The sequence below is a fragment of the Trachinotus anak genome, unplaced genomic scaffold (assembly GCF_046630095.1).
Source record: "Trachinotus anak isolate AG129_WGS33_773 ecotype Australia unplaced genomic scaffold, CSIRO_AGI_Tana_v1 ptg000005l, whole genome shotgun sequence".
NCBI classification, from domain to species: domain Eukaryota; kingdom Metazoa; phylum Chordata; class Actinopteri; order Carangiformes; family Carangidae; genus Trachinotus; species Trachinotus anak.
The window spans coordinates 19884433-19908888 of record NW_027273856.1 but is presented as its reverse complement, the minus strand read 5'-3'; the positions used below and the strand labels follow the sequence as shown (position 1 = coordinate 19908888).

Genomic DNA, 24456 nt, shown 5'->3' with positions numbered 1-24456 from the left:
AACTTAATACTAAAGTAATGCTATGTTTAATACAAATTCAATAGAATTTATAGGTTTTGACTTCAGCCACTGTGACTTTCTGTCACTGGGTCATTGAAAATGAGTGATTGAAAATGGGATTTTCTAATGACTTAAAATGTTACAAAAGGTTGCATCATTTACTTCAGTTTGACCAAATCATGTTTTTCTTGTGCTGTGTAGGTTGCTCTCTTTTGCTCTTTCAGCCACCTCACTGCTACACTGCAGTACACTAGTGGTGGGCAGGTGGAGTTGGCATACCGTTTTAAAGCAGTTATAAAATACCAGATTGTGGCCCCATGGTGGGAAATGAAATGCACCTTCCCAGGCTGGGAGATGACGTCGTCACACATCTGCTTTATTGCATTTCAACACAGTTAACGGTTTTTGGGCGTGCAAAAACAGTTTACTATGCTGAAATGCAATCCAGCAGTATCAGCTGCAATTATTGATAGATACTGTATTCTTCCATTCCAGCTTGAATTCATCGTAGTGTGGAATAGGGCAGGAAGTTATCCTGCAATCAAAAAGTAATTATTCTCAACTTGAAAAACAAGTCTGGCCAGAATTAATGCACATCATCCAATCATTTCGGATGTTTATAGTAAATACTTTATTACAGTTCATGATAGTCTATAATAATTGGTTTATTTTGTAATATATACTATATGATATAGTCCAGATCTTTCATAAACAACAGCAACATACTCTTTATGAAGAAGATTGAAGAGGAAGATTTGTGTATATAAACATATTGAAACATAGTGAGACACAAATAATGAAAAACCTAGAATGGGAACACTCCACACATCCTCACAGAGACTGGACAAAGACAGGTGCTGTCTGTCATGTTATAAACTAAAATAATAAATAAAGCTTCAGCCATATACGTTCTTCTCATTGTATGCATATACAGTGACATGTCCATCATAATGAAATCATATGACATGGTGAACTATGGCTAAACCAGAGCCATGTCTGAGTGACCACCCCCCCCCCCCCCCCCCACCCTGTAGCGCCCCCTCTCTCTCCTTATGTGTATGTGACTATTATCCACGTCTATCGATGATTCTGAAATCGACGCTGTCACCTGGAGTCATCGCACTTCGCTCCTATTGGCTACAACGTTCAGCGACGCATGGCACCCAGCCAATCGCAGACGACTACGTTGAAGCATGGCGCTGTCCACAATCGATTAGCCGTACTGAGGAGCTAGGGAAATGAGAGCTAACACGTGGAAATAGCGACCTGTCGGTATTTTGTTTTTACTTCAGGGCGGTGTAGTGCCTTTTCGAACCGTGCCTTGTGAACGGCGGCTCTGAATCATTAGCTGAAGGCGACGTTTACCTCGCAGCTTACTGGTGAGCTGGTTTATCTGCCTTATCATGGCGGACAGCGCAGACGACGACTCTCAGTACAGAATTAAAGAGGGGGACTACGTTGTGTTGAAACGAGGGGATATCTATAAAGCTATGCAAATTCAACCGAGGAAGTAAGTCAGACACAAATACACACATTTAAACGAACAAAACATTTGTTAAAAATTACTGAGAAGCACGAACTGGTCCTAGCGAAACCAAAACTGACGTCTCACAAGTGATAGATAATTAACTGTATTTTGATTTCAAGTGTTCATCCCACATCCCTAAGAGCCTGGACACTGACATAATATAATGCATGAATAGTGGTGAGCTTCCTATAAAGGCTAGCAGCAGATATTGTCACATTTTTTTGAAGAAGGTATGCAGCATTGAGGCCATTGCATTGTTGCTTTCTTTCTCTCTGGTTTCCTCACAGGAAGGAGATTTTTGAGAAACAGTGGTTCTTCTTGGATAATGCAGTGGGTCATCTGTACAGCACCACGTTTGAGATCGTGTCCGGAGGGAACCTGCAGCCACAGAAGCCCAAGGACACAGGGAGCTCCAACGGTGTGTAACCTGCTGTTTAGTCACATTTCCAGATTGTACGTGTGAATGAGTTAAAATACCACTGCCAACCTGTTACTGTTCTATTTACATTTTGAATAATACCTCTCTGTGTTCATCCCAGATGCAAAGGAGGCAGGCACAGACAACAGAAACATTGTAGATGATGGAAAATCCCAGAAACTGACCAGGGATGACATTGAGATGCTCAAAGAGCAAGGTCTGAAGGGTCAGGTACATCAGTAACTTTGAAATTACATACATAAATAGAGAGTTTCATAGTGCTGCCAGGTGTTGGGTCTGTTTATTAAAGAACAATGCTTGCAGGATTGCCTGTTGTTTTACTATTTTCCAATTCCATGAGAAGACCGAAACCAACAATGAATAGATCCCACTAGACATGTTTTATCTGATATAACTAATAAAAAGTACAAACAGGAGCCCCAACAAATGCTCTGTTTAGTCCAATTTGAGCAATGTTTGCTAAAGCCTAAAAATTAAATTTTACCCTTGTTAAACATGAAGTTAGATATTTGTAACTTGTTGTTAAAGATGCCACAGGAAGTCAGACAGTATTGAGAGATGACCCAACACATTGTTGGTTTTTGTCTTGTCATAGAAACCTTATCTTTTGAATTATTGGATGAAATGATGAAGTACAACAGAGGAGAGTCTAGAGACGGTATGTGTATGCGCTCCACAGGAAATCATCCAGCAGCTTATAGAGCACAGCTCCACATTCAGAGATAAGACTGAGTACGCCCAGGATAAGTACATCAAGAAGAAAAAGAAGAAGTGAGTCACTTCTGATTATACAACCACAGTGTGTTACAGACTAAAGATAATGTAGAGTGCTGTAATTAGTCTTATCAGTTGTTCCCATCTTGTGCTTTTTCAGGTATGAAAATACTGTGACGATTCTAAAACCGTCGTGTCGCATCCTGGCAATGATGTACCATGGCCGGGAACCAGGGAAGATCTGGTGAGTCAGCACATGGATCAGCAGAATGTGTGAAAGTTGTCTTTTTAATGAGCAGAAAGAAATGAGTGTGTGATGTGGATGTTTCTGTGTGATGCAGCCACCTGCGGTATGACACACTTGCCCAGATGTTGACTCTGGCAAACATCCACGCTGGCAGCAAAGTTTTGGTGTTTGAGACTTGTGCTGGTCTCGTACTGGGATCTGTCATGGAGAGAATGGGAGGTACGTTAGTCCTATTAACTTTTCTGCTGTTTATATATATTTGGCTAAAGGACTCGGCTATTTCTACACAAAGCCTTTTCTTTGCCCTTTGCGTAATTATCCTCTCTTTTCTCCTCAATCAGGCTACGGCTCAGTGATCCAAATGTACCCAGGAGGTGGGCCTGTACGGGCGGGTGTGGAGAGCTTTGGCTTTCCTGCACATTTTCACGATATGCTGCATGAGTTTCCCATCTGCCATGTCAATGCTCTGCTGGCAGGCAGTCTGGACACCAAAGCCAAAGACCCAAATGCCAGTAGGACTTTTTTTTTTTTTTTTCATATGTACAAAAAGTCTCTCCAAGATGTTCATAACCTGAGCTACTGCTGAAACACTAAAGAAACATTTCCCTCTAAGATGTGAATGTGTTTCTCTGATGGCCATTTTATTTATTTATTAATATTTATAAATAAAAGCCAATTCAGAAAATAGAACTATAACTAACGTGTGTATGTGTATCCTGTCACCTGTTTGAAATTCCAGCTGAAAAGCAGTCTAACACGGCTGCAGAGGAGGAGCAACACCAGCCTGAGGCAGAACAGCGGGGCAGCCCAGAGGAACAGAGCATGGAGACCAGCGCTAACGATGACGCTGGCCAGGATCAGGAGAAGAAAGAGAAGGACAAACGCAGAGAAGCCAAAGTATGTCCAACATTTACCAACTTCTTGTTTCCTTTTATACTTGGAATCAGCACGAACTCGTCACTACATTTATGAAATCAGTGTTGAAAGATTATTAATTGTTTCTCACGTTTTAATTTTTTGTTCGTTTTTTTATAATCATGGTATTAAAAAGACAACGTTATGCTTCTTGTTTGAAGAAGGATCTGGAAGAGAGAGTCAATGCCCTGATTTTATGCTTTTTTTTTTTTTTTTAAGGCTCAGGAAAAAAAGGTAAAGCTGGAGGAGAAACGGAAGAAGCTGGCAGCTGCTGCTGCCCTGCTGGAAGGCAGAAATGCTGACGGGTTGGTGTCAGACTTTTTTGTTTGTTTGTTTTTTTTTCCTGTTTCCCTGCACTGTTCTGCTCTTTTCACCATCGGTTTCTTTCTCTTCCACTTCTGTTTTACCAATTCTGGCTTGCACCACATAGTCAACAACAGTAATTAAAATAGATCTAAAGGGAAGAAAAATTGATTAATAATAATTAAAGTAAGTATGTCCATAAAAGTCATGACAAACCATTTGCCTTCCCCTGAGTTCATGCACAGTGATTAACACACGGTGTCCTCACAAGGTGAATGAGGTGATTGCTTTGCAGTTTCCTGTCATATTAAATGAAGAATTTGCTTTATAGCCTTTTTATGATTGATGGATGAAGTGTTGTGGGGCTGACTTCTGAGCCAGAAGAACAAGTATTGATCTGGTTAGCCTATTGACTTACCTCTCCTCTACATCATAGCAGCTACATCATAAACACTACAACAGAGCACCATTTTCAAGACGGTCCTAAATCAGCCTCTTTTACTGACCCTCATCCAGCTTTATGAAATATGAAATGAATGTCGACAATAGGAAGGCACTCAATCCTTAAGTTTTTCCGGTAGTAAGTCACATGCAGCACTGATTTGCTAAATCAGGATATTGCCTGCCTACACATTTCCAATAACAAAGTGTGCTGTTGACAGTGTTTTTCATATCAGGCAGCTTTGCTTGATCATCTTTTTTGATTCTAATTGCAGGTTGGTTATAGCCAGTCGTTTCCACCCGTGTCCCGTCCTAATGGGCCTGCTCAAATTCCTCTCCCCCTCCAGGCCTTTTGTAGTCTACTCTCAATACAAAGAGGTAAGATCATCACGACTAGTGGCATTCATTAAAACTACACAACGCTGGTGATGAGCGAGGATAATTCACTGTCTTAGAAGCGTCTCTCATTAGCTGCCTCTGCGCCCAGGTTTTTATTGCTTAGAGTTACAGTGGGAAGTGTCCTCCTTTCATTACTGCAGCGGACATGCCTGTCACTGCCAAGGAGTTACAATGCCTATCACGTCCCTGCACTTATTACCTCTTTTGTGCTTATGTGGCTAGAAAGATCACCCTGTTGTGTGTGTGTGTGTGTGTGTCGGCTCGTTGGCTCTGCAGCCCTCCTCCTTAATGCTGCTTTTTCCATCTCTTCCCCCTTTGTCTCTGCAGCCTCTTATCGAGTGCTACACAAAGCTCAGGGAACATGGTGGCACAGTCAACCTCAGACTCACAGACACCTGGCTCAGACATTATCAGGTAAACTCTGAGTGGTTTTTTTCTTGATTTGTGTCATTTTGTTTTGTTTTGGTTTTTTGGTACATTTGCTGTTGTAATCAATATTTTCATATTAATAATGAATCAAATGTAAAGGCTATTTGATTGTGATGAACCCTGAGAGAATTATCCCGACTCAGTGATTCTCCTCAGCCTGATGGGCTTTGTTAGCATCTTTCAGCTCATTGTTTTGGTTTTAGGGTCTCAGATGTATCAGGAAGCTTTTTACAGCTAAAAAGCTTCAAAAACCTTCTTACACTACTTCCCCAACAACAACAAACGGCAAACGGACCAAGCTACTGACTAGTTGGTAATTGTAGTGTGGAATTGAGCTGTTTAGCTAACAGACTTTTCCCTTAGTGGAGAGTAACATAGAGCTGAGAGAATATGAATATGAATATTGGACTTACATGATAGCTCCAAACAGATACAACAAACTAAGCTTTTTGTTCTGCCTCAAGTGGATACAAAAATCAATGAAGCTGGTCTAATGCTAAATAGTGAATAGCATTAATCCTGTACTTATTTAGAGTATTTTTCAAATTAAGTCTAGAGGTATAAATAACAATGATTTTCTTTAGCAATTAATGTGTAATTTTTTGATTTATTATTTGGTTAATGAAATGTTAGAAAATGATGGAAAATACTTACGACAGTTTCTCACAGCCTGTGGTGCCATTATCAAATTGGTTGTTGCGTCCAACCAGTATTTACTTTGCCATCACATAAAATATGCAAAAGCAACACACTGTCACATTTGATTAGTTGAAACCAGCTAATGTTCGGCTTTTCGTTTCATAAATTATTTTTATAAGTCAAGACTATGAGAGTTGTTATTTACCCCAGCCCTTCCTGTGGAATTAACGTCTCCTGACTGTATGTCTGTGTTTTCTGTCTCGTGTCCCTAGGTGTTGCCTAACAGGACGCATCCTGTGCTGCTGATGAGCGGGGGCGGGGGCTACCTCCTCTCAGGGACAACGGTTGCCATGGACCGCTCCAAACCTGCAGGCTCCCAGCGAGCTGAGGAACCAGCACCAAAGAGACTGAAACTGACAGACACTGAGGGATAAACAAATTCTCAAGCATCAGATCTTTTAAGGGCACATTTCTAACGGCCTACAGGGATTTTCCTCAAGCATTGACTTCCCTCTCTGCTGAACTGATTTGACACATCTGGAATAAGGGCAACAGAGTGTCTGGTTTGGCTTCATCAGACCCCTCTCTCCCGTCTTGTGTATTCAGATCAGTGCAGACGAAGGCGTAATGCTGAGGAGTCACTGTAGGCCAGTTTAGGCTCTCAGTGTATGTGTGTAAGGAACTGCTGAAATAATCTTTTGTGTGTTAAGAATAAGTGACAGGTTTTGTGTTTCATGCCTCGAGACCAGGTATAGAAGCAGTATTTTCCAGTTAATGCTCTCCAGCTTCTAGGTTATAACTTTTTTTATCTTGTTATCCCTGCAAGAAAGTGCCATTTGTTATACGATCCAGTTGCTTATTAAGTTTCACTGTGGGCTACATCTGTATCTGCACAGAATTAAAAGCAGTACTAAAGAGCCTGATGTGTGAACACTGTTTTGTTTTTTTAACATCAAGAAATAATTTGAGAGATTTGTTTGGTCCCAGAATAACTCCTTTTATTGAGTGCAGACTGAACAAACTTCAGAACACATTTATTTTAATAATCTGTCTCAGATATACATTATTTTAATGTTTTCTCTTTATATGTATAAACATTAAAATCATTCCCATGCTGAGTAATTTGATAACATCAAAATATCACAAATACAATGATAGACAAGTTGATATTTATGTTTTTGGCAAGGCTCCATGTCTTATTTTTTTGTCTTTTTGAAACACTGAAAGCACACTAGATTGGCAGACATGAGAGAGATGAGACAGCAGCTTTAATCCACTGATGGCTGATAGATAGTCTTGAAATGCTGTCCATCATGGCTTATGCGCTGTTGTCATGCAACTTGGCAGCGATCTTCTGCAACTCCATGTCCATCGCTGCCAGGTTTTCCAGCTCCTTCTCCTGTAAAACATGCAGTATTTATACATCAGCAACTAAAAACCATCTTTTTTTGTTGTAACACCACAACGGTCTGTCTTTTATGTTTGGAATAGAAACCTAGATGAAATCATAAATTGCCCTTGTTTGCCTAGGCTTGCTTCAAAATTTGCCTTATACGCTATAATATAGACTGGGAGGCTGCATGCCTACTTGTGTGACAATAAAACGCAGAAAGACATGCTCTGGTTTGTGAGTCATCATTAAAGAAGAGCTGCCAACACAGTTTTTTTATCACGAAGTGGATACTCAGAGGAAGTTGTGTGCACAGTTTGAGTTTAGGATTTCTGCACCTCAAACTTCCCCTTTGGAGAAGGAAGGGTGGAGATGTTGAGGACGAGCTTGAGTTACTGCAGTATTCATGGAAACCTCTGAACGGAGCGTGTCTTACTGGTGAGTACATTCTGGAAATTACAAACTAAGACTTTACTGCTGATTACCTCAGAAAAGGAGATTCTATTTTCATTTGTGTCTGTTTGTTGCTTTAATTGTTTGTTTGTCAGCAAGATTATGCAAAAAGCACTGAAATGATTTGCACCAAACTTGGTGGAGGATTGGACATGGTTCCAGGAAGTGTTAAATTTTGGCGAAGGGACAGAATTTCGCATCACTTCTCTTCACTGTGAGACACCACTTTTCAACACCTTCATCATTTTCTCAGGAAATAACGTTTGGATCTTGGTGTAAATATAGATCAGCCATGTTTATGGTGTTGAGATCTATGACGTTGTACAATTTGAAGCAGATCTGACAGATGTAGGATTGTTTGGCCTCGGCAGAGGTAAGAGCTCTAATGAATTTAAGTGTTTAGCAATATTATTTATATGCATTAATTAGATTTTTCATATGTTATGATGCTGACCCTTGATACATTTACTTTACATTGACATACATTTCCTTCATTGAATTATGTTGTAATTTTCCTGATTATGAGTCACGATAAATAAATTATAGGGCGGTGGTGTAAAAAATACTATGAGCAGCAGTTCCAATGCTATTATCAGCAGTATTGTGAAATCCTGTTTTTTTTTAAAATACTGGCCAATATTAGGAGTTGTTTTTTTTTTTAAATAAATGCATGGAGATGTGTCACAATTTGAATAACTGTTGCAAAAAATTGAACTGCATCTGTTTCCTGTTCTTGTTCTTTATTAAAACAAGAACTATCACTGCACATTCCCTTATTACTTGAACTGTAGTGCTGTAGAACTTATACATCACCATGCCTCCTCCTCCTTCCTCCTCCCCCTCCTCCCTGATTTGTTTTTCTACTTCAAAATATTATATGTGACAAGGCAGGGAGGTATCTGTGCACCCAAGCTCTCTTTTTAATGGGCGTATTATTACTTAGATTGCTCTGGGAGTCTTTAATCATGAGATTCTTAGTCTGATTACTGCAGCAGTCATGAATGCTGTTAAGTGCAAATAGAAAAATGGAGACAAACAAGTCCTGCGAGGAAGAGCTGATCTGAGTAATGCAATGGTAGATTGTAAGTAGACTCGACTTAGAGAACAAGTCACTGTCCATGAATATACTAGTTAGATTTCTTCCTTCATGCATTTGGGACACGCTCATGAGGGACAATTCTTGATGTGCATTTGCACAAATGCATATTCACTGATGTTCTGTGGTTCTGAAGGCTAAACCCTGACATCCCCGTGTAGACTGGAGATTTCCATAATGAGCATGGCTGCTTTCTCCCCCAGTGAAACACTGTGGTGGAGATATGTGCTTCATGGATTTACTAGGTCAACTGAAGGCATGGTGGAAATGTTGTGTTTACGGAAACGGCCGCAGAGTAAATGATTATTATGAATCACCGTCGAAATAAAGTATGAAACATGCAAATGTATCTATTCTCAAGTATCTGGGTCTGACTTAAACTGTACTTTTTAAGATTTGCATGTATTTTTTAAATTACCATCTTTTGCCTGAATCCTGGCTGCTACATAATACTATTCATCAGAACTAGTATCAGACATGTGAGATTCTGTGTTGCGCAGTAAATTACAGTCTGTACTGTAGATAATATAATATATTTTCTAGACTTCGGTTCATTAGTCTTGTTAGAGAACATGACAGCAAATGCATCCTCAGATCAGTCATAAAGGCCATTTCTTCTGCAGTTGGAGTGAGTGCAGTTTTTACCTCCTGCGGGGTGAGTGTTCTCTGGTGCGTGCTTCTCTTTGCCTCGTCTTGATCAGGATGGTTGGACAGCTGGTTTATCTTGTAGCTCAGCAACTTGGCCAGTTCATTCATCTGAACACATTAAGGGCAGAACCAAAACATGTCTGAACTGAACAGTGTAAGACAGCGTAACGATGCAAAGAATTACCACTTATATTGTTTCTTTTTCGTATGTACAGGTGATAAATGAATTGATCTCATCATGCCCACCTTATCTGGGGTTGCAGTGTGTTCACCTGAATCCCTTTTAAACCAGGCAGGATGGTAGTAGCCTCTGAAAATCCAGGGATTGCGCTTCTCTGCCAGATACCTGAAAAACAGCCACAATTAGATGCTGTGCTACCAGCATTTTTCACGTCTGCACATAAACCCAGCTTAAGGGATTTGTTCATTTTGCTGTGCAAAATGTTTTTTTCATCCCCATTGATTTGCCTGGTACTCTGTAATGTTCTTTGCTCCGGGCTACAAAATACAAGCATGCACAATCTGATAGTAGAAATTGTTGGATGTGATGAAAGTACCTCAGAGCTTCGTCCCTGTCCTTTGCAGCCTCCTCATATTCCTCTGAATCACCCCTCTGCTCTTCCTCTTCTTCTGATGAGCCTCCACCACGCTTGTGAAATTTCTTTTTATGGTGGTATCGGTGTGTTGGTTTCCATATACGCTTTTCTATTTCTCCTTCTTCTTTTCCATGTCTTTTGTCAAAGCCCCAGTACTCCTGACTGCGTTCCCCATCTGCTTCATCTTGCTTTTCCTCTGAGAGCTCCTCGTCACGCTTGTGTCTCCTCTGGTGGTACCTGCCAGGCCTCCAGTCCCTCTTTTCTCTTCCACTGTCAAAGTCCCAGGACTCCTGGCTCCGTTCTTCATCCGGCTCTTCCCTGCCTTCCTCTGAGAGCTCCTCGTCACGCTTGTGTCTCCTCTGGTGGTACCTGCCAGGCCTCCAGTCCCTCTTTTCTCTTCCACTGTCAAAGTCCCAGGACTCCTGGCTCCGTTCTTCATCAGGTTCCTCCCTGCCTTCCTCTGAGAGCTCCTCATCGCGCTTGTGTCTTGTCTGGTGGTGCCTGCCTGGCCTCCAGTTTCTCTTTTCTCTTCCAGTATCAAAATCCCAATACTCCTGGCTGCGTTCTTCATCGGGCTCCTCCCTGCCTTCTTCGGAGAGCTCTTCATCACGCTTATGTCTCCTCTGGTGGTACCTTCCTGGTCTCCAGTCCCTCTTGTCTCTCTCATCGTCAAGACCCCAAGATTCCTGGCTGCGATCCTCATCTTCCTCCTCCCCGGATCTCTCATCACCACGTTTGTGGAGCTTTTTCTTGTGGTGGTAGCGGTGTGTGGGTTTCCATATGCGCTTGTATCTCTCCTCCTCATCCTCATTGGCATGCCTTTTGTCTACATCCCAGGACTCTTGGCTACGTTCTTCCTCCGGCTCATCCCTCTCTTCACCTTCCTCATCTCGTTTGTGTTTTCTTTGGTAGTATCTTCCAGGCCTCCAGTTCCTCTTCTCTCTATCTTCACCTTCTTCCTCTTCATCTGATCTCTTTTCCTCTAGCCCCCAGCTCTCCTGACTGCGCTCACCGTCCTCTTCTTCACCCCGTTTGTGTTTTTTCTGGTGGTATCTTCCAGGCCTCCAGCTGCTCCTCTTCTCCCGCTCTTCTTCCTCTTCGTTCTCGTGTCTCTTCTCCCTCTCGTCACCCAGACTCCAGGATTCTTGGCTGCGCTCGTCCTCTGGGTTTTCTCTCTTCTCTTCCACGGATCTCAGGAGGGCCTCAATGTCTTTCACATCTGTTGCCTTTGCCTCAGTATCTCCAGGATGACCTTTGACCAGCTCTTCATGAGTTGCTATCCCCTCCGCACTCTTCTTGTCCAGTGGGGCATGTTTAACCCCTATGACAGAGCAAAAGGAGGATCAAAAGAGGTATAAGGTTCCACATAGAATGGCTCTTAGGGACAAGTTATAATGGATTTGTCATTTCATTTCAGCCTGGGCCAAATTCATTCTGATTTTGTGAATAACGTGTTTCACATTTATGTTGAATATAAAACGTAGAGACTCCTGACTATATTTTCTTGAATGGAAAAGTGGCATGAAAACTGTGAACATGCCCATCTTAATTACTCTATTTGTGGTGCCAGCTGTTGGAAAGATATTCAGCGTGTCTGTGTGTTTGAATCCATCAGCTCCTCATTTTCTCAGCAGCCAAACAGCCAAAGAGCAGCAATCTCCTTAAAAAAAAAAACCTGCTTACAGCCCACATACACATTAGACTGTTTGAGTGATCTACGCTGAATAAGCATGAAAAATAATAGTAACCCGTCCACCGCAAACCTGATTGGAGAATGTCTTTGCATTCCTGATCCAGCTGGGAGTCCGGTTTGGAGAGAGCTTTGGACAGGACTTCAACCAAGCATCGTGTTATCTGCAAAAATCACAAAACAATATATGTAGCTCTATGCCCTTATCCAGGCTTCCTTATCTTATTTTATTTTATTTTATTTTTTGCGTAGATAGTTCTTGCTATTATTATAATTATTAGATTGTATTAGAAAAGCATACCACGTCTTCTCTCTGCCCTTCTTTTCCCACTGGAAGCGCTAGATTTTCTGCATTAGAGAAAAAAAAAAAAAAAAGTGTTAAAGTTAAATGTAAAATTGCGAACAGAAACAGTTTTTTTTTTTTTTTTCATGCATTAAAGCGGAGGAGTCGTCGCTGCCTCTGTCCATGGTCCTGAACTGCCGGCGCTCTTCCACCTACCTGAGAGCAGAGCCGCGACCGCAGCTACTGCTAAAACAAGTCTCATCTTTGCGCGATGAGGGTCAATCCAACAAAGTGTGGAAAAGCACCAACTCCCGTCCCGTCCCTCCGCGGTGCCAGGAGAGGGCTGCGCTGACTGGGCGCTTGCTGCTCTGAAGGCTGGGGCAGAGGAGCGCCTCAAATAAGGAGAGGAGTGGGCTGGAGGAGCGTGGGAGGACCGCTTCAGGCTCCCTTAGTGTCATGACTCATTAGACCCGCAAAGGAGAGTGACCTGAGTGAAATTTGATGCACGCACAAAGCATTTCGCGGAAAGCTGATTGGTAATCAAGTTAGTGCCACGGTTCATTCAGGTGAGAGTTTAAACGGGTTAAGCAGACGCCGGAATTAGAGTTCGTGTGGCGTGTGTTTGTTTTTAATGCCAGGAGTTGCCGGAGGGCAGACCCGCACAGGGGTGGACACGACAGCACGAAGATTCCTGCACTCTTATGCAATCTAACACTAGAGTCCTGCAACACGAGTTTGTGGTGATTGATGATGTTGTTTCTTCATGTCAGAAGCTGGTCCAGCTCAGCCTCTGTTTATGCTGAACTTCCCCTCTTCACTGCAGGTTGCTGCTGTTGGACTGCATTCATTTGCAGACATATTCATGATGTTGTGGCCCGTGGTTAAATTGTTGTCTTTGTGTTTCAGAGCAGGCTCACCACAGTCTCCTGCAGAAATTATGTAATACCTCCTTATTCTCAACTGCGATGTTGCCCTCCATTTAATGTTGGCTTTAAATGATTAAATGTAGACTAATGTGCCATAAATTAAACACAGTAAAAAATAGACAGCCAAGGAGTCTGACCAACCCTCAGAGTCAGAATTTAGCCCAAGTGACTCCTCAGTAATTCATTCAGCCTTTAGCACATCCCATCCAGTTTCCCATGGGAACTGGTGAGCTTCAGCACCAGGAGTGGAAAACTAGTTAATGGAGACTTGGATCGATAGCTGTTGTGGTTAACGCTTAAGTGACATGGATGTATTAGGAGAGTATCTTTCTGCTGCTTTTGTCCAGTTTGATTCAGTGGAGCGGTGATATTACTGGCTGCAGATACAGCGCTGCTCGGATCAGGATTGTGTATTTGGCAATTCCTTAAAAACACAGCTGCAGAGAAACATAAAAAATGTATGTTTGCATGTGTGAAAGGACAGTGATATAATCTTCACTCCAAACTTCTTTTGATTCCCGACTTTCCACAGTATCTGAATCAGTGACTGCTGCAAACCCGGGATTGGGATGAGCTGACATGTGCAGCGACAGAGCTCAAATGTAGTAGGCTCAGCTCAGCGTGGCTCAGAACATTCAAACTGACAACTACTGGCATCTTCTTTTTGGCACTTTGCAGGATTTTTTTCTGGCCTCCTTGTACAGCAATTTGCTCTTACCCAGTGCCTATACTCTTCAGACACAAGAGAAACAAGACTTATAAGAATGGGACAGCCTACTATAAATGTGAAATAACTCACAGTCGCATCTACATGTGGTCCTCTGTGAATGTTAAAAAATGCATTTTTACATGGGACGTTTACACAACAAGCACTGACCTTAATATATGGCAAAGTGCATTCAAACCCAATCATGTCTTGGAAGCTATAAGCCCAGAAACTGCAACAGCTGCAAGCGAAATGCGAATATCCTGCTGCATGAATCTGCTCTCTTGCCTGTGCCTCTCATGCCTACATGACTGGTTACAGCATCTATCTTTGTTGCTGCAGACAGCCTCCACTGTGGCAACTGAAATAATTACTGGTCAGAACATAAAACAATAATGTCAGACAGAAAGTTGTACATCCAAGCAATATGCGCTGACCCAAAGCAGCCAGTGAACCTAGTCTTTTGTGTGAATGATAGTAGGACAACTTTCAATTTCTCCTGCATTTTGTACAGTGAGCAGCAGCATCATCATCATCATCATCATCATCGTCAGCAGCAGCAGCAGCAGCAGCAGCAGTGAGGTAGCAGTGCTCTGCAGTTTCCACCACATTCCGAGGGGAGGAAGTCATGTCTGTGACTGAGGCTCACTACTCCACTGTGAGCCATCCAGCCACTGGATATCAAAGGCACTGAACCATTAAATTAATATACGTTCCCTGCTCTGAACAATGTGTGTCTATGTGTGCGTGAATGTGTGTGCACTCACATGTGATGCTTTGTATGTGTTTTTGTGGCCTTTACTGTTATTGCTCCAGGTCTGATTAATATTTTAGTGAGCCATGAAGACATAGGAGCTTACAGGCAGCGGAAGGAGGATTTGAGAGGGGAAGCTCTCTGTGTGTGCAGACAGGCTATGAGAGCATGACTCAGATCAGTCTCTGTCTGCAACAACGCCACCCCTTTCATCACGACCATTTACATGCATGAACAAAAAGGCTCACGATGAGCACAATGCAGCGCGCAGGATGAAAGCCTTGGCTGGGCTTTGATCTGTGGTGGGGACGAGCTTTATATTTGGCCCAAAACTCCTGAGAGACTTTGATGATATTCTGAAAACAAAGGAGAGTAATTCTATGGTCATCTGTGGTCAAATGCATTTATCTTTGCTAATGTCTGTGTGGTTAATGTATAATGATTGTCTGAAATTTTGTATTTTTCTTTTGAGCAGCCACCCATTCTTGGTCTTTTAGCACAATCTGATGCTACAGCGAAAGCAAAGTTCTCACTAATTAGCAAACATCTGTCCATGTCTAACTTGAAATATGATGTGAATTAGTTTTCTAACAAAACTGACAGCACATTTACCAAAAAGTATTAACACAGACTTTTAATGACTAAAAAACTCTGTCTAATTAACCAACTAAGATATTGAACATGGTAAACATTACCATAAACATAAGCTCAGGATGCTCAGCACTACCACTGTGAACAAGTTAGGATTCTGACATTAGCATTTAGCTCAAATCACAGTTGTACTAAAGTACAGTCCCACAGTGCTGCTAGCAGATTCTTATGAAGCAAGACTCACTGGGTCTAGTATCATAGTATCATGTCAGATGTCACTATGCTTTAGTGCAGCATATTCCCAAAGAAATGTTTGATTAGAGTAAGGAAAGCAGGGATGCTCCAGTAGCTGGTGTGTCAAGCCTGAGTCCTGACTGCAGTGGCTTGGGTTTTAAATCCAGCCCACACCCTTTGCTGCATGTCACACCCACTCTCTCTGCCTGCCTTTCCAGTCTCTGTCAAAGAGTAAACATAAAAAATAAAGGCAAAAATGCCAAAAGAAAAGTAGCTGATGCATAACTTGGAGCTCCTGGGCCCTGGGGCAGTTTCCCCTCTCTTGCTATTCATAGCTGTTGGCCACCTAGTAAACACTGAGGAAGACTTATAGGCAACCCAGCTGGTTATATGCTGAAGTAATGGTGGGAAATAAAGGAGGATTGGCTGCAAAGAACATGATATGAAGTGTGGCTACAGATGTATAATGCAGGTGTCATTACAAAGCTGGTAAGTTGCTTATTAACTCATCAAACAGGATGACAGTGGGCTTGTATTGGTATCTTTTACATAATCTGTGCTGCCAGACTCTGCATCCCAACTGTAGTGCCATTAGCATCACTATTATAGCAGCAGGGTTCTTTCTCAATACAGCACTCAATAGGACCCAAAAGGCCTGTGAAAGACTGAAAAGGCCTGTAAAGAGGATTCAGCTCTGGTTTATTGTGTGATACAGGATTTGAATTGTCCTGATTACCTATCACACAGGTGAAGGGTAATTATAATATGCAATGCTTAAGAGTTCCTTTATGAATCTTTTAGCTCCTACCACTTCGAAATAAAATAGGATTCAACTCCACAATTGAATACCTGAAGCCTGAGGTGACCCATGGAACATAAAACTGAAAGTCCAACTGTACGCTTGAGTTCTTCTGCCATCACCCATGAGTATTTTTTAATGATTCCTGGCTTTGTTTTAGTAAAATTGTTTTATTTCAGTAATATGAGGAATGGTGAAGATCCTAATGAGGTCTATGGGGAGAAAAGGATGATGAGTACAGCTGAGGAGGGATAAATGTGAATAAATTATGAACGTTTTTATGAATACTGTGACAACTGTAAAGGTATATTGTTCTCAGAAGAATAATGGCCATTAAGCCAGTTACACCAGCTGCAGAGGAGGGTGTGTGTGTGGTTACTTCCTGCACTGTTAGCTATTTCCAAACAGCACCTCTTAGGGGTGTGGCAACAGTGCAGTTGGAATGAATGACATATTTCCAGTAAAAGATGACACAGAGGGTAAAATGAGATGCGTGTCTTGGTCAGAGCCAAAGGTCATGATTATGATCATTTTTGGCTGCATACTCAGTTGCCCTTTCTTCTGTGATGGCTCCACATCCAGAATAGAATCGATTCCAGACGATATCATTACACTGCCTGACATTTTGACAGCCCATGTCTGAGTCATGGAGGGTGTCAAAACCCATACATCCAACCAGAACGCTTGCTCAAGGATGTAGCACCAGCAGCACTTCGTGTACTGCAGGACCAGCTGATTTTTAATGTGGTTAGCGGTTTACTGGAAAGTGGTAATGAAAGTCACAGGGTTATGGATGACGCAATGTCAACACTTCTCAGCTCAGTGAGCAAAAATAGGTCAAGCACCCCGGGAAGAGTTTAATACACAGTGTAGATCAATCGATTATGGCTCATAACAAATATTCAAAGAGCTATGATTTAACACCTTTATCAATCTCTGTGAAGCATAGTTGTAATTCTGTGTTTTGTTATTTATTTATTTATCTATTTGCAATTTAAGATCCTATCAAGATTTACTTTATTCATTTGTTCAGATATTCATGAAAGTGTTGTCTTCAATTCAGGCTGTTTTACAACATTATACATCTACAATGTGAAGTTATAAATTATTTTAGCTGAGAGCCGCTTAGTTACTGGGAAATTCTCCTTTTTCTTAAAGAATGATTGTCCAACTCCAACTGAGAAGTGAAACTGTTTTCACTTCTGTTTCAGCTATTATTTATGGGAGCTTTCTCTGTTGTGGTAATATCCTTGCTTTGCATGCAACAAGCTGCAATGAAGCCCCTTTAGTATAGTACCATAACTATACGCTAAAGGTTTTTCAATACAAGCAGAAAATGTTTTGAAGTAACTCAAATCAAACTTGTAATTGAGGTAGAGGTGATTTACTGTCCACTCAGACCGGCAAATTTCTTCTCTCGCTATGAGTGTAGATTCTTGAAGACATCCTGCTGCACATTTTATTCTTATAAAGGCTTATTAATTGTGCAGTGAAACAGCATAAATCCCTGTTTTTCTGCATTTTGAGATTTCGCCCTCTATTAAATCCCCTGAAAGCAGGGTTTACATCCTAAATATTTGTAGTTACTCCGTGAACCCTTTGGAATAATCTGTGCTTATGTTAAAATTTGTCTTCTAATATAGTTAGATCCTCATTTAAGTTGTAATTATAAACGAACACAATCTATTTTAAGTAATGACACAGACATCTGTGTATTGATCTTGTCTATACTGAGCACATCATTAAAGCATTCACAGTGTAGGGTGAAAGAAGTGCGTGAACCGCTTGGTTAATGGCATCAATAAAAGCTAAGAGTTGGGAGTTATCAAACCAAGAGCCCAATCAATGAAATAAGATTGCAGGTGTAGGTTACATTTACATAGACTTATAAGAAACACTGATGTGAACCAAGGCAGGAAAAATTAGTAAAAATCTAGGTTCTCATTTAGGCCTCTGTGTTTGGTAGCCTGTAATTTGCCAACACAAAAGACATCCTATTGGTCAAGTTTCCTTTGTCTGTCACCTTTTCACATGGAAGACGGGACGTCGTCCATGCCAAAAGCCTGTAATGTGGAAGGGTTACTGTTATGGAGGTCCAGATAGTGTCTAGTTAACATTCCCTATGTGAATGGCATTTGTGTCCAGCTCTTGCAAATGTCTTTTTTTTGTTCTTCCAATGTAAAAATTATTGTTGCTGGAACATTCTAGTTTTTAGATGACGAACAAGGTTTTCCAGTTAATGAAATTATTAATGGTGAACACCTTCTGGGATGTTAAATTCACAGCTGTCTTGGTCTGTATTACATTTGTGTTGTAGAATGTCTTTTGGACTCTTTGTTATTACTTCTCTATTATTTTTGAAAAAGCTTTCCTTGTGTGTCCACAATTGCTTTACTGCCTGTCTTTGTCCTGTTTCCCTCCTTAGTGATTGTTTGCCCTGCCCAAATGTGTTTCGCCTGAGTTCAATTACCCTTGCCTCTCTTGTGTATTTAAGTCTCTTTCTTCCATTCGTCTGTTTTGCTTCTGTTTTGTCCCTGTGGTGTTTCCGCAGTGTCTTGTGCTCTGTGTTTTGGATTTTCTGGTTTCTGTTCCTGCCTGGTTTTTGGATAGGTTTTGTAAGTGACTTTTTGCATTTGTTGGACCTGGCACATTTCCTTTGAGCCACTGAGGATGGAGAATGCTGGTGGGCGTTTGGAGTGGCCCAGTCAGAGCCCAGACCTTAATCCAGTAGAGATGCTGTGGAACGATGGCAGAAAGCTGCTCACACCAGACATCCTAAGAATATGGTTGAGCTGAAGCAGTTCTGTAGAAGACTGGTCCCAAGTTCCTGCTGAACACTGTGCAGCTCTGATCAGCAGCTACTGGAAGAGCTTGTTTGAGGCCAGAGGGAGGAGAGCCGAAGCAGGTTCAACCAATGGTCCTCCAGCACTGTGAATTTCTAATGGCTGTTCAATAAAGGCACACAATTATAATTGTTTGTGTGAGCTTAGGGACACTGTTTGTCTCCACTTGTGACTTAGATGAACATCAGATCACATTTTATGACCAATTAATGCAGAAAGCCAGGTTGATCCAAAGGGTCACACATTTTTTACTGCCACTATACTGCACTGTACTTCACCTTTCCCCAACTGAGCCCCACCCACTCTGAACGAGCATAAAAGATAAAGACAAAAACACAAAAATCTCTTGATGTGAAAAACAACTACAACTTTTAAAATTGGGGCAGAGAATTGTGTTTATGTAAGACATAACTAATAGTATTAGGGAGCTAATTGAGGGAATACATTTTTAGGGCCTTAGTTTTGATGTGTCAGTGACAATCCTTTTTAAATAAGGCTCTGTAACTTTGTCTTAGTCTGGGAGACGTAATGTTTAATTACTACTAAAATATTTAAAACTAGTTTAGTAGTATAGTATAAATCTCATTTTCATGGTAATGATTTTTAGATGCAAAGCTTCTCTAATCCAAAATGTTGCTGCTGTTTCAGCTCATCATTCATATTTAATCACCCTAAACATAACAAAAGATTGGCTGCCACACATCTGAGGATGTTTACAGACCTTTTGTACCACAACCTCTGCAGGGAATGAAAATTTAATGGCCTAGTGTTGCTGCATATGCTTTCCTCTCCTGGGTCTTCATCATGGGTATTGATTTTGATGTGTTAATGCAACTAGCCCTATTACACAACTCAATCAGCTGGGCAGATGCACAATTACGAAGAGATCAATATCAACTTTCCACAGGGGCCATCAAACAGTTTATTAACGTGTGAGGCCAAGCTGAAAGAGGGAATTATAAAACCCTGATCATTTTCTGTTCAACTGTATTGTGTGGTCGCGTGTTCTTGCTGATTTGCATATTGATTGTAGATTGCACGGCAACTCATTTGCACCTCGATAAATCACCTCAAACCACAGAGCTAAGGACGGATCCTCTGAGAGAACACTTTCTTGACTGCAAGAAACATTTAAAGGAACATTCAAGTCTTGCTTCCTTCCTTCACTGCCTCAGTCTACTTTTTGTTGCTGCAGCTGTCTTAGCAGCACTGTGACGATATGACTTCAATGTGTCACATGAAAGAGCTCACTAGAGAGAAGACTTCAGTTTCTTAGTCTGTTTGTTCTTCATAGTCACAGTAAACAAAAGCAGAAATTACATTAAAAAAATCAAACTATACTGAAAAACCAGTTCGCTTTTCAATAAATCAAAATGCACGTTTCTGTGGCTGGTTCCTGACTGCACAGACAGGGCCAGGGTCTATTTTAGTTTGAGACACTCTTTTTAAAGAGCTCCCTTAAATCACAAAATTACCACAGGCTTTCCATGTCATTGATTTTCCCCACTAATTGCTGGTGAGTAAAGGCAACCAAGACACAGTCTGCTGGAGAACTGCAATTTACAGGTAATCATTTCAGTGGTTTAGGTTTGTTTGGCCCTCCATTTCCACACAGGGGAATATTTTGTGCATAATTAAGACTGCAATTAACTTACGGAATACCTGCAAGAACAACTTTATCTTCTTAGGCTGACAAGTAGGATTGTAAAACATTTGAATGTATATTATAAATGATGTTTTTTGTTTTTTTTTTATTGCAAGTCATTTTTTGAATAAAACATGAAAACACGTATATAGTTTGGTTGCAAAGGAAGAATGATTTATAGCTTCATCATTGCTCCCTAGGATACAACAGACATGTTGATATAATATCATAATAATCTAAGTCTCTCATATTGATGTGATATTAAAGATTATTGATGCTGCCTTGAAGCATCGTTCCTGCCATGACCTTCAGCTCTCTGGTTTAATTGACACTGATGTTAAACATTCTTCACAAGGGTGAGAACATCAAGTGGTACGGAGTCAGGACTCAGACAGCAACAGGAGGGAATTTGATTATTTTGTCTAAATTCTCCCTCAGGGTCAAGGGTTTAAAGGTTGTCACTAAGTGTAAAGCTTTTTTTTTTTTACTGACCTCAGACCAAACCTTAAAGGTAACTTCTTTGTGACATTATTTGAATGTCACTTATACATGTATGTATCACCTTTCACAAAGTGCTTCTCACTTGGATACGAAGGCACAAAATGGATACAAAACTTATGAAAAAGGAAAGCACTAATATTTAAATAAATAACTAAAATCAGGAAAAATATTATCATAGAAAATAGGCTGAAATACTTTTAAAATTCTATTCTTCTATTTCATTCGAAGGAGTATGTTGCTTTTTCTAATGAAAATCAACAGAGGTTGAGTTTCTTTTTTAATCAATAGCACTGTCTGCCTCCCTGCAAGGACACTCAAACCGGTGTCAAGATCAATGGCAGTTTGGGAACAAAGATGTGTTTTTTTTCCTCACCCTGACTCACTTTTGAATGGATTGGTGCTGGCACTTGTTTGCTTTGAAAAGGTCTGGGCTCTCTGTTGGCCACGAGTATTAGCCATTCAGCCTCTAATCTGATCTTATTCTGCTGGAGGAGTTGGGGCGGGAGACACATGCATGTTTGATGTAAAACTTGCAGATTCTCTTCAGACGTAGTCAATCTTTACTGGTCTGTCTGAAGGAGGACATGGATGTCCCTTCACTCACTATCACTCATACACAGAGCCATGAGAAGTGATAGCATGGCTCTAAAATAACACAATGTCTTTGATTAGATAACACTGTGATAAGATAACGGTCCCTACCAAGTATGATAGGCATGAACACGCTCGCTAAAAAACCTGTTTCTCAGAGCCATAAATGTATTTTAATATTTGACTCACCCCTTCACTGGAAGTAATTAATTCTATGCTTTCAGCGAGCTTTGAAACATTCTGCGCTGTCACACAAGAATGAAAAGACACATAGGCTCATAGGCTACAGTGCATGTTGCAGCCACTGTTGCCATGTGTTGTCACAAAGAGCTTCCAAGAAGATCCTACTTGTCCCCTCAGGCGCCACTGTGAGACAATGGCATGAACAAATACTTCATGTGCTGTGACATCTGCTGACTGAATGTTCTCTGCCGCTTTTAACCCCTGTGTTTACATCTCTGCATCCAACCTTCTCCTGTCAGAATGGGTCAGAGTTAGCCCGTGCCATTGTGTAAAATTTACTTGCACCTTTGAAACATGAATCTTAGTCACACTGCTGTTAACTGAAGTGCAAATGTGAAGTGGCTGCACCACCACAGCTGTCATATTCTAAATAATGAAACATCACGCTGCACAGGATGATGCCTGTTTGTTTGGTGCAGTGCTGCTGTTGATGTGTGACATTTCCTGAGGAGGGGGGAATCACTGGGAAGAAACAGGGACACAGTATGTTTTATAAGCACTGTGTCCCTTGCGGCAGTATTTTCTTTTTCCATGTACAGTGTGGATGAGCAGGAGCAATTACCTAATAGATGATTCCCCCCCAAACACACAGAACATAACTAATTAAGGAGTACACTTCTGTGTTTTAATGAGCCGAAAGCTGAGTAAAAACTCAAACCAGAATACCACTTTTTGCCCACTAATTGGCTGATTTGCGGCTCTAATCTCAGAACATGAAAGATTAAGCTGTCTGGTAATAAGTCATAAAATGATAAAGCAACATTATCTATAAAATTGTCACAGGGAGTTAATGATGTGCTAGATCGCGGGCAATGACATTAAAGTTTGTTGTTCTGAAAACGGTGTCCTTTAGGAAATAAATGACTCCTTAAGTGCTGAATCTCCACTTAAACCAGCGCAGTAACATTATTACAAAAACAAAGAATATTTCAAAGTTTAAAGTGCCTCCCTGTGCTGCTGTTGATCGTCCCTCCTTGCCCCGTTTTAATCAGTTCCTCTCTACTTTGTGGCAGATAAGTGGTGTGTCAGTTTGACTTGGTTTTACCCCGTGATACTGTCTCTACTTGTGTCATTATTTTGTCTCAGCGAGGATAGAGGAGATATTGTGCATGGTGGATTTTGCAGACATGAGCCTTGGAGGGGGCGAGTGACCCTGGGTTACTACGACATGACACTAAACACCACTCAGAAACCCAAAGACAAGCGATGACCCTGCTGCTGTCCTCTCAGTGTTATAGAATAAAACTGCAGTGTGTTTTTACACGATGAATTTCCCAAGATGCTCTGCTGCACCTGCCTTGACACATTTAACAGCATCACACAGCGAGATCCTATCAACTCTTCAGATTCTCCTCCCCCTCTAAGTGAGGGAAGTGTCTTCTCTTTGAAGGCCTAAATCTCTTTATCTGACTATCTTCCCAATTTGTCCCATCAGCTGATTGTGACAGTTTGAGGTAAATGTGAAACAAACCATCAAGCAGGAGCTGTCGGCGTTCTTTCCAAGCACTTGATTAAGTTTAGTTTTGTTCCTCAGCATGAATTGAGTAAATTAAATAAGTAACCAGCCTGTTCCTGCATGTAACACTTTTTTCAACCCATTCAGAAAAATATCAACCCAGCCACCCACCTTTCTACAATCCACCCATCCAACAATCATTATATCAGTAATACAATCTCCCCCTGGCACTTTAAGAGTGTTAAATGAATCAGTTCCCCTTTGACAATATATCAGTGAATATAAAATCATCTTCATATAAATATAGAAATGAGATTGTGCCTCAGGTAAATTGAGTGAGAATCCCACTTTGTTAAATACACTAAGTAATAATTAACATAGATTTGTAAATGATTAGTGACATAAACTTTGTCCTACGCTGGACACTGAGGTCATCGGTGACGGGGCTCCGTGCAAACCGCTATGAGCAATTCTACATATGAAACTCAGGGGGTTGGACATGAAGACCTGCCTCTAATAAAAGTCTGTTACTGTCTGGAGTTGGAAGCTGAAGTATTGTGGATCCCAGACGCCGGCTGTGAGCTGTGTTAGAGAGAAAACAATAAATATAATCCACTTCAGGCACGGTGCATAGCTCATTGGTTCGACCTGAGGTCGTAGCAGCTTGGTTTTCGCCCTGTGGCCCGTGTTCGTGCGGGGCCAGTGGCCCTTGGCTCCCAGTCTTCTTCTGTCTCTCCAGTTTTCACTTCTGTCTCTCTCTATGGCTGCAGTGAAGGCAAAAGACTTCAAAACAAGTTTCAAAAAAGGGAAAAATACTCTGTCTCTCTTACCTGTCGCTCAGTGATCATTTCATCAGTAAATGCAGCTGAAATCACAAAATCACAGCCCCAATCTTCCTCTGTCATTTGTGTTTCCTTTTTTTTTTTTTTTTTTTTTTTTTTGCCAGACGGAGGGGGT

The 24456-nt window shown here is 41.2% G+C and overlaps 2 protein-coding genes across 2 annotated transcripts; one reads left to right on the top strand and one right to left on the bottom strand.

The window, feature by feature from the left end:
- The first annotated feature begins 1201 nt into the window (after nt 1-1201).
- trmt6 (tRNA methyltransferase 6 non-catalytic subunit) lies at nt 1202-6972 on the top strand. Its single transcript, XM_071478777.1, has 12 exons — nt 1202-1510; nt 1816-1946; nt 2068-2177; nt 2647-2738; nt 2842-2925; nt 3023-3147; nt 3270-3440; nt 3668-3825; nt 4063-4148; nt 4863-4965; nt 5314-5400; nt 6327-6972. Exons 1-12 carry the CDS (start codon nt 1404-1406, stop codon nt 6486-6488), a joined length of 1416 nt encoding a protein of 471 aa, XP_071334878.1. The 5' UTR covers nt 1202-1403; the 3' UTR covers nt 6489-6972.
- Nucleotides 6973-7026: 54 nt separating this feature from the next.
- On the bottom strand, nt 7027-24451 carry chgb (chromogranin B). The gene is made up of 7 exons (XM_071478776.1): nt 12427-24451; nt 12229-12275; nt 12001-12091; nt 10199-11558; nt 9888-9987; nt 9639-9749; nt 7027-7453 (listed from the first exon to the last, which is right to left on the bottom strand). The coding sequence occupies exons 1-7, from the start codon at nt 12470-12472 to the stop codon at nt 7373-7375; spliced, it is 1836 nt and encodes a 611-aa protein (XP_071334877.1). The 5' UTR covers nt 12473-24451; the 3' UTR covers nt 7027-7372.
- Between the last annotated feature and the right edge of the window lie 5 nt (nt 24452-24456).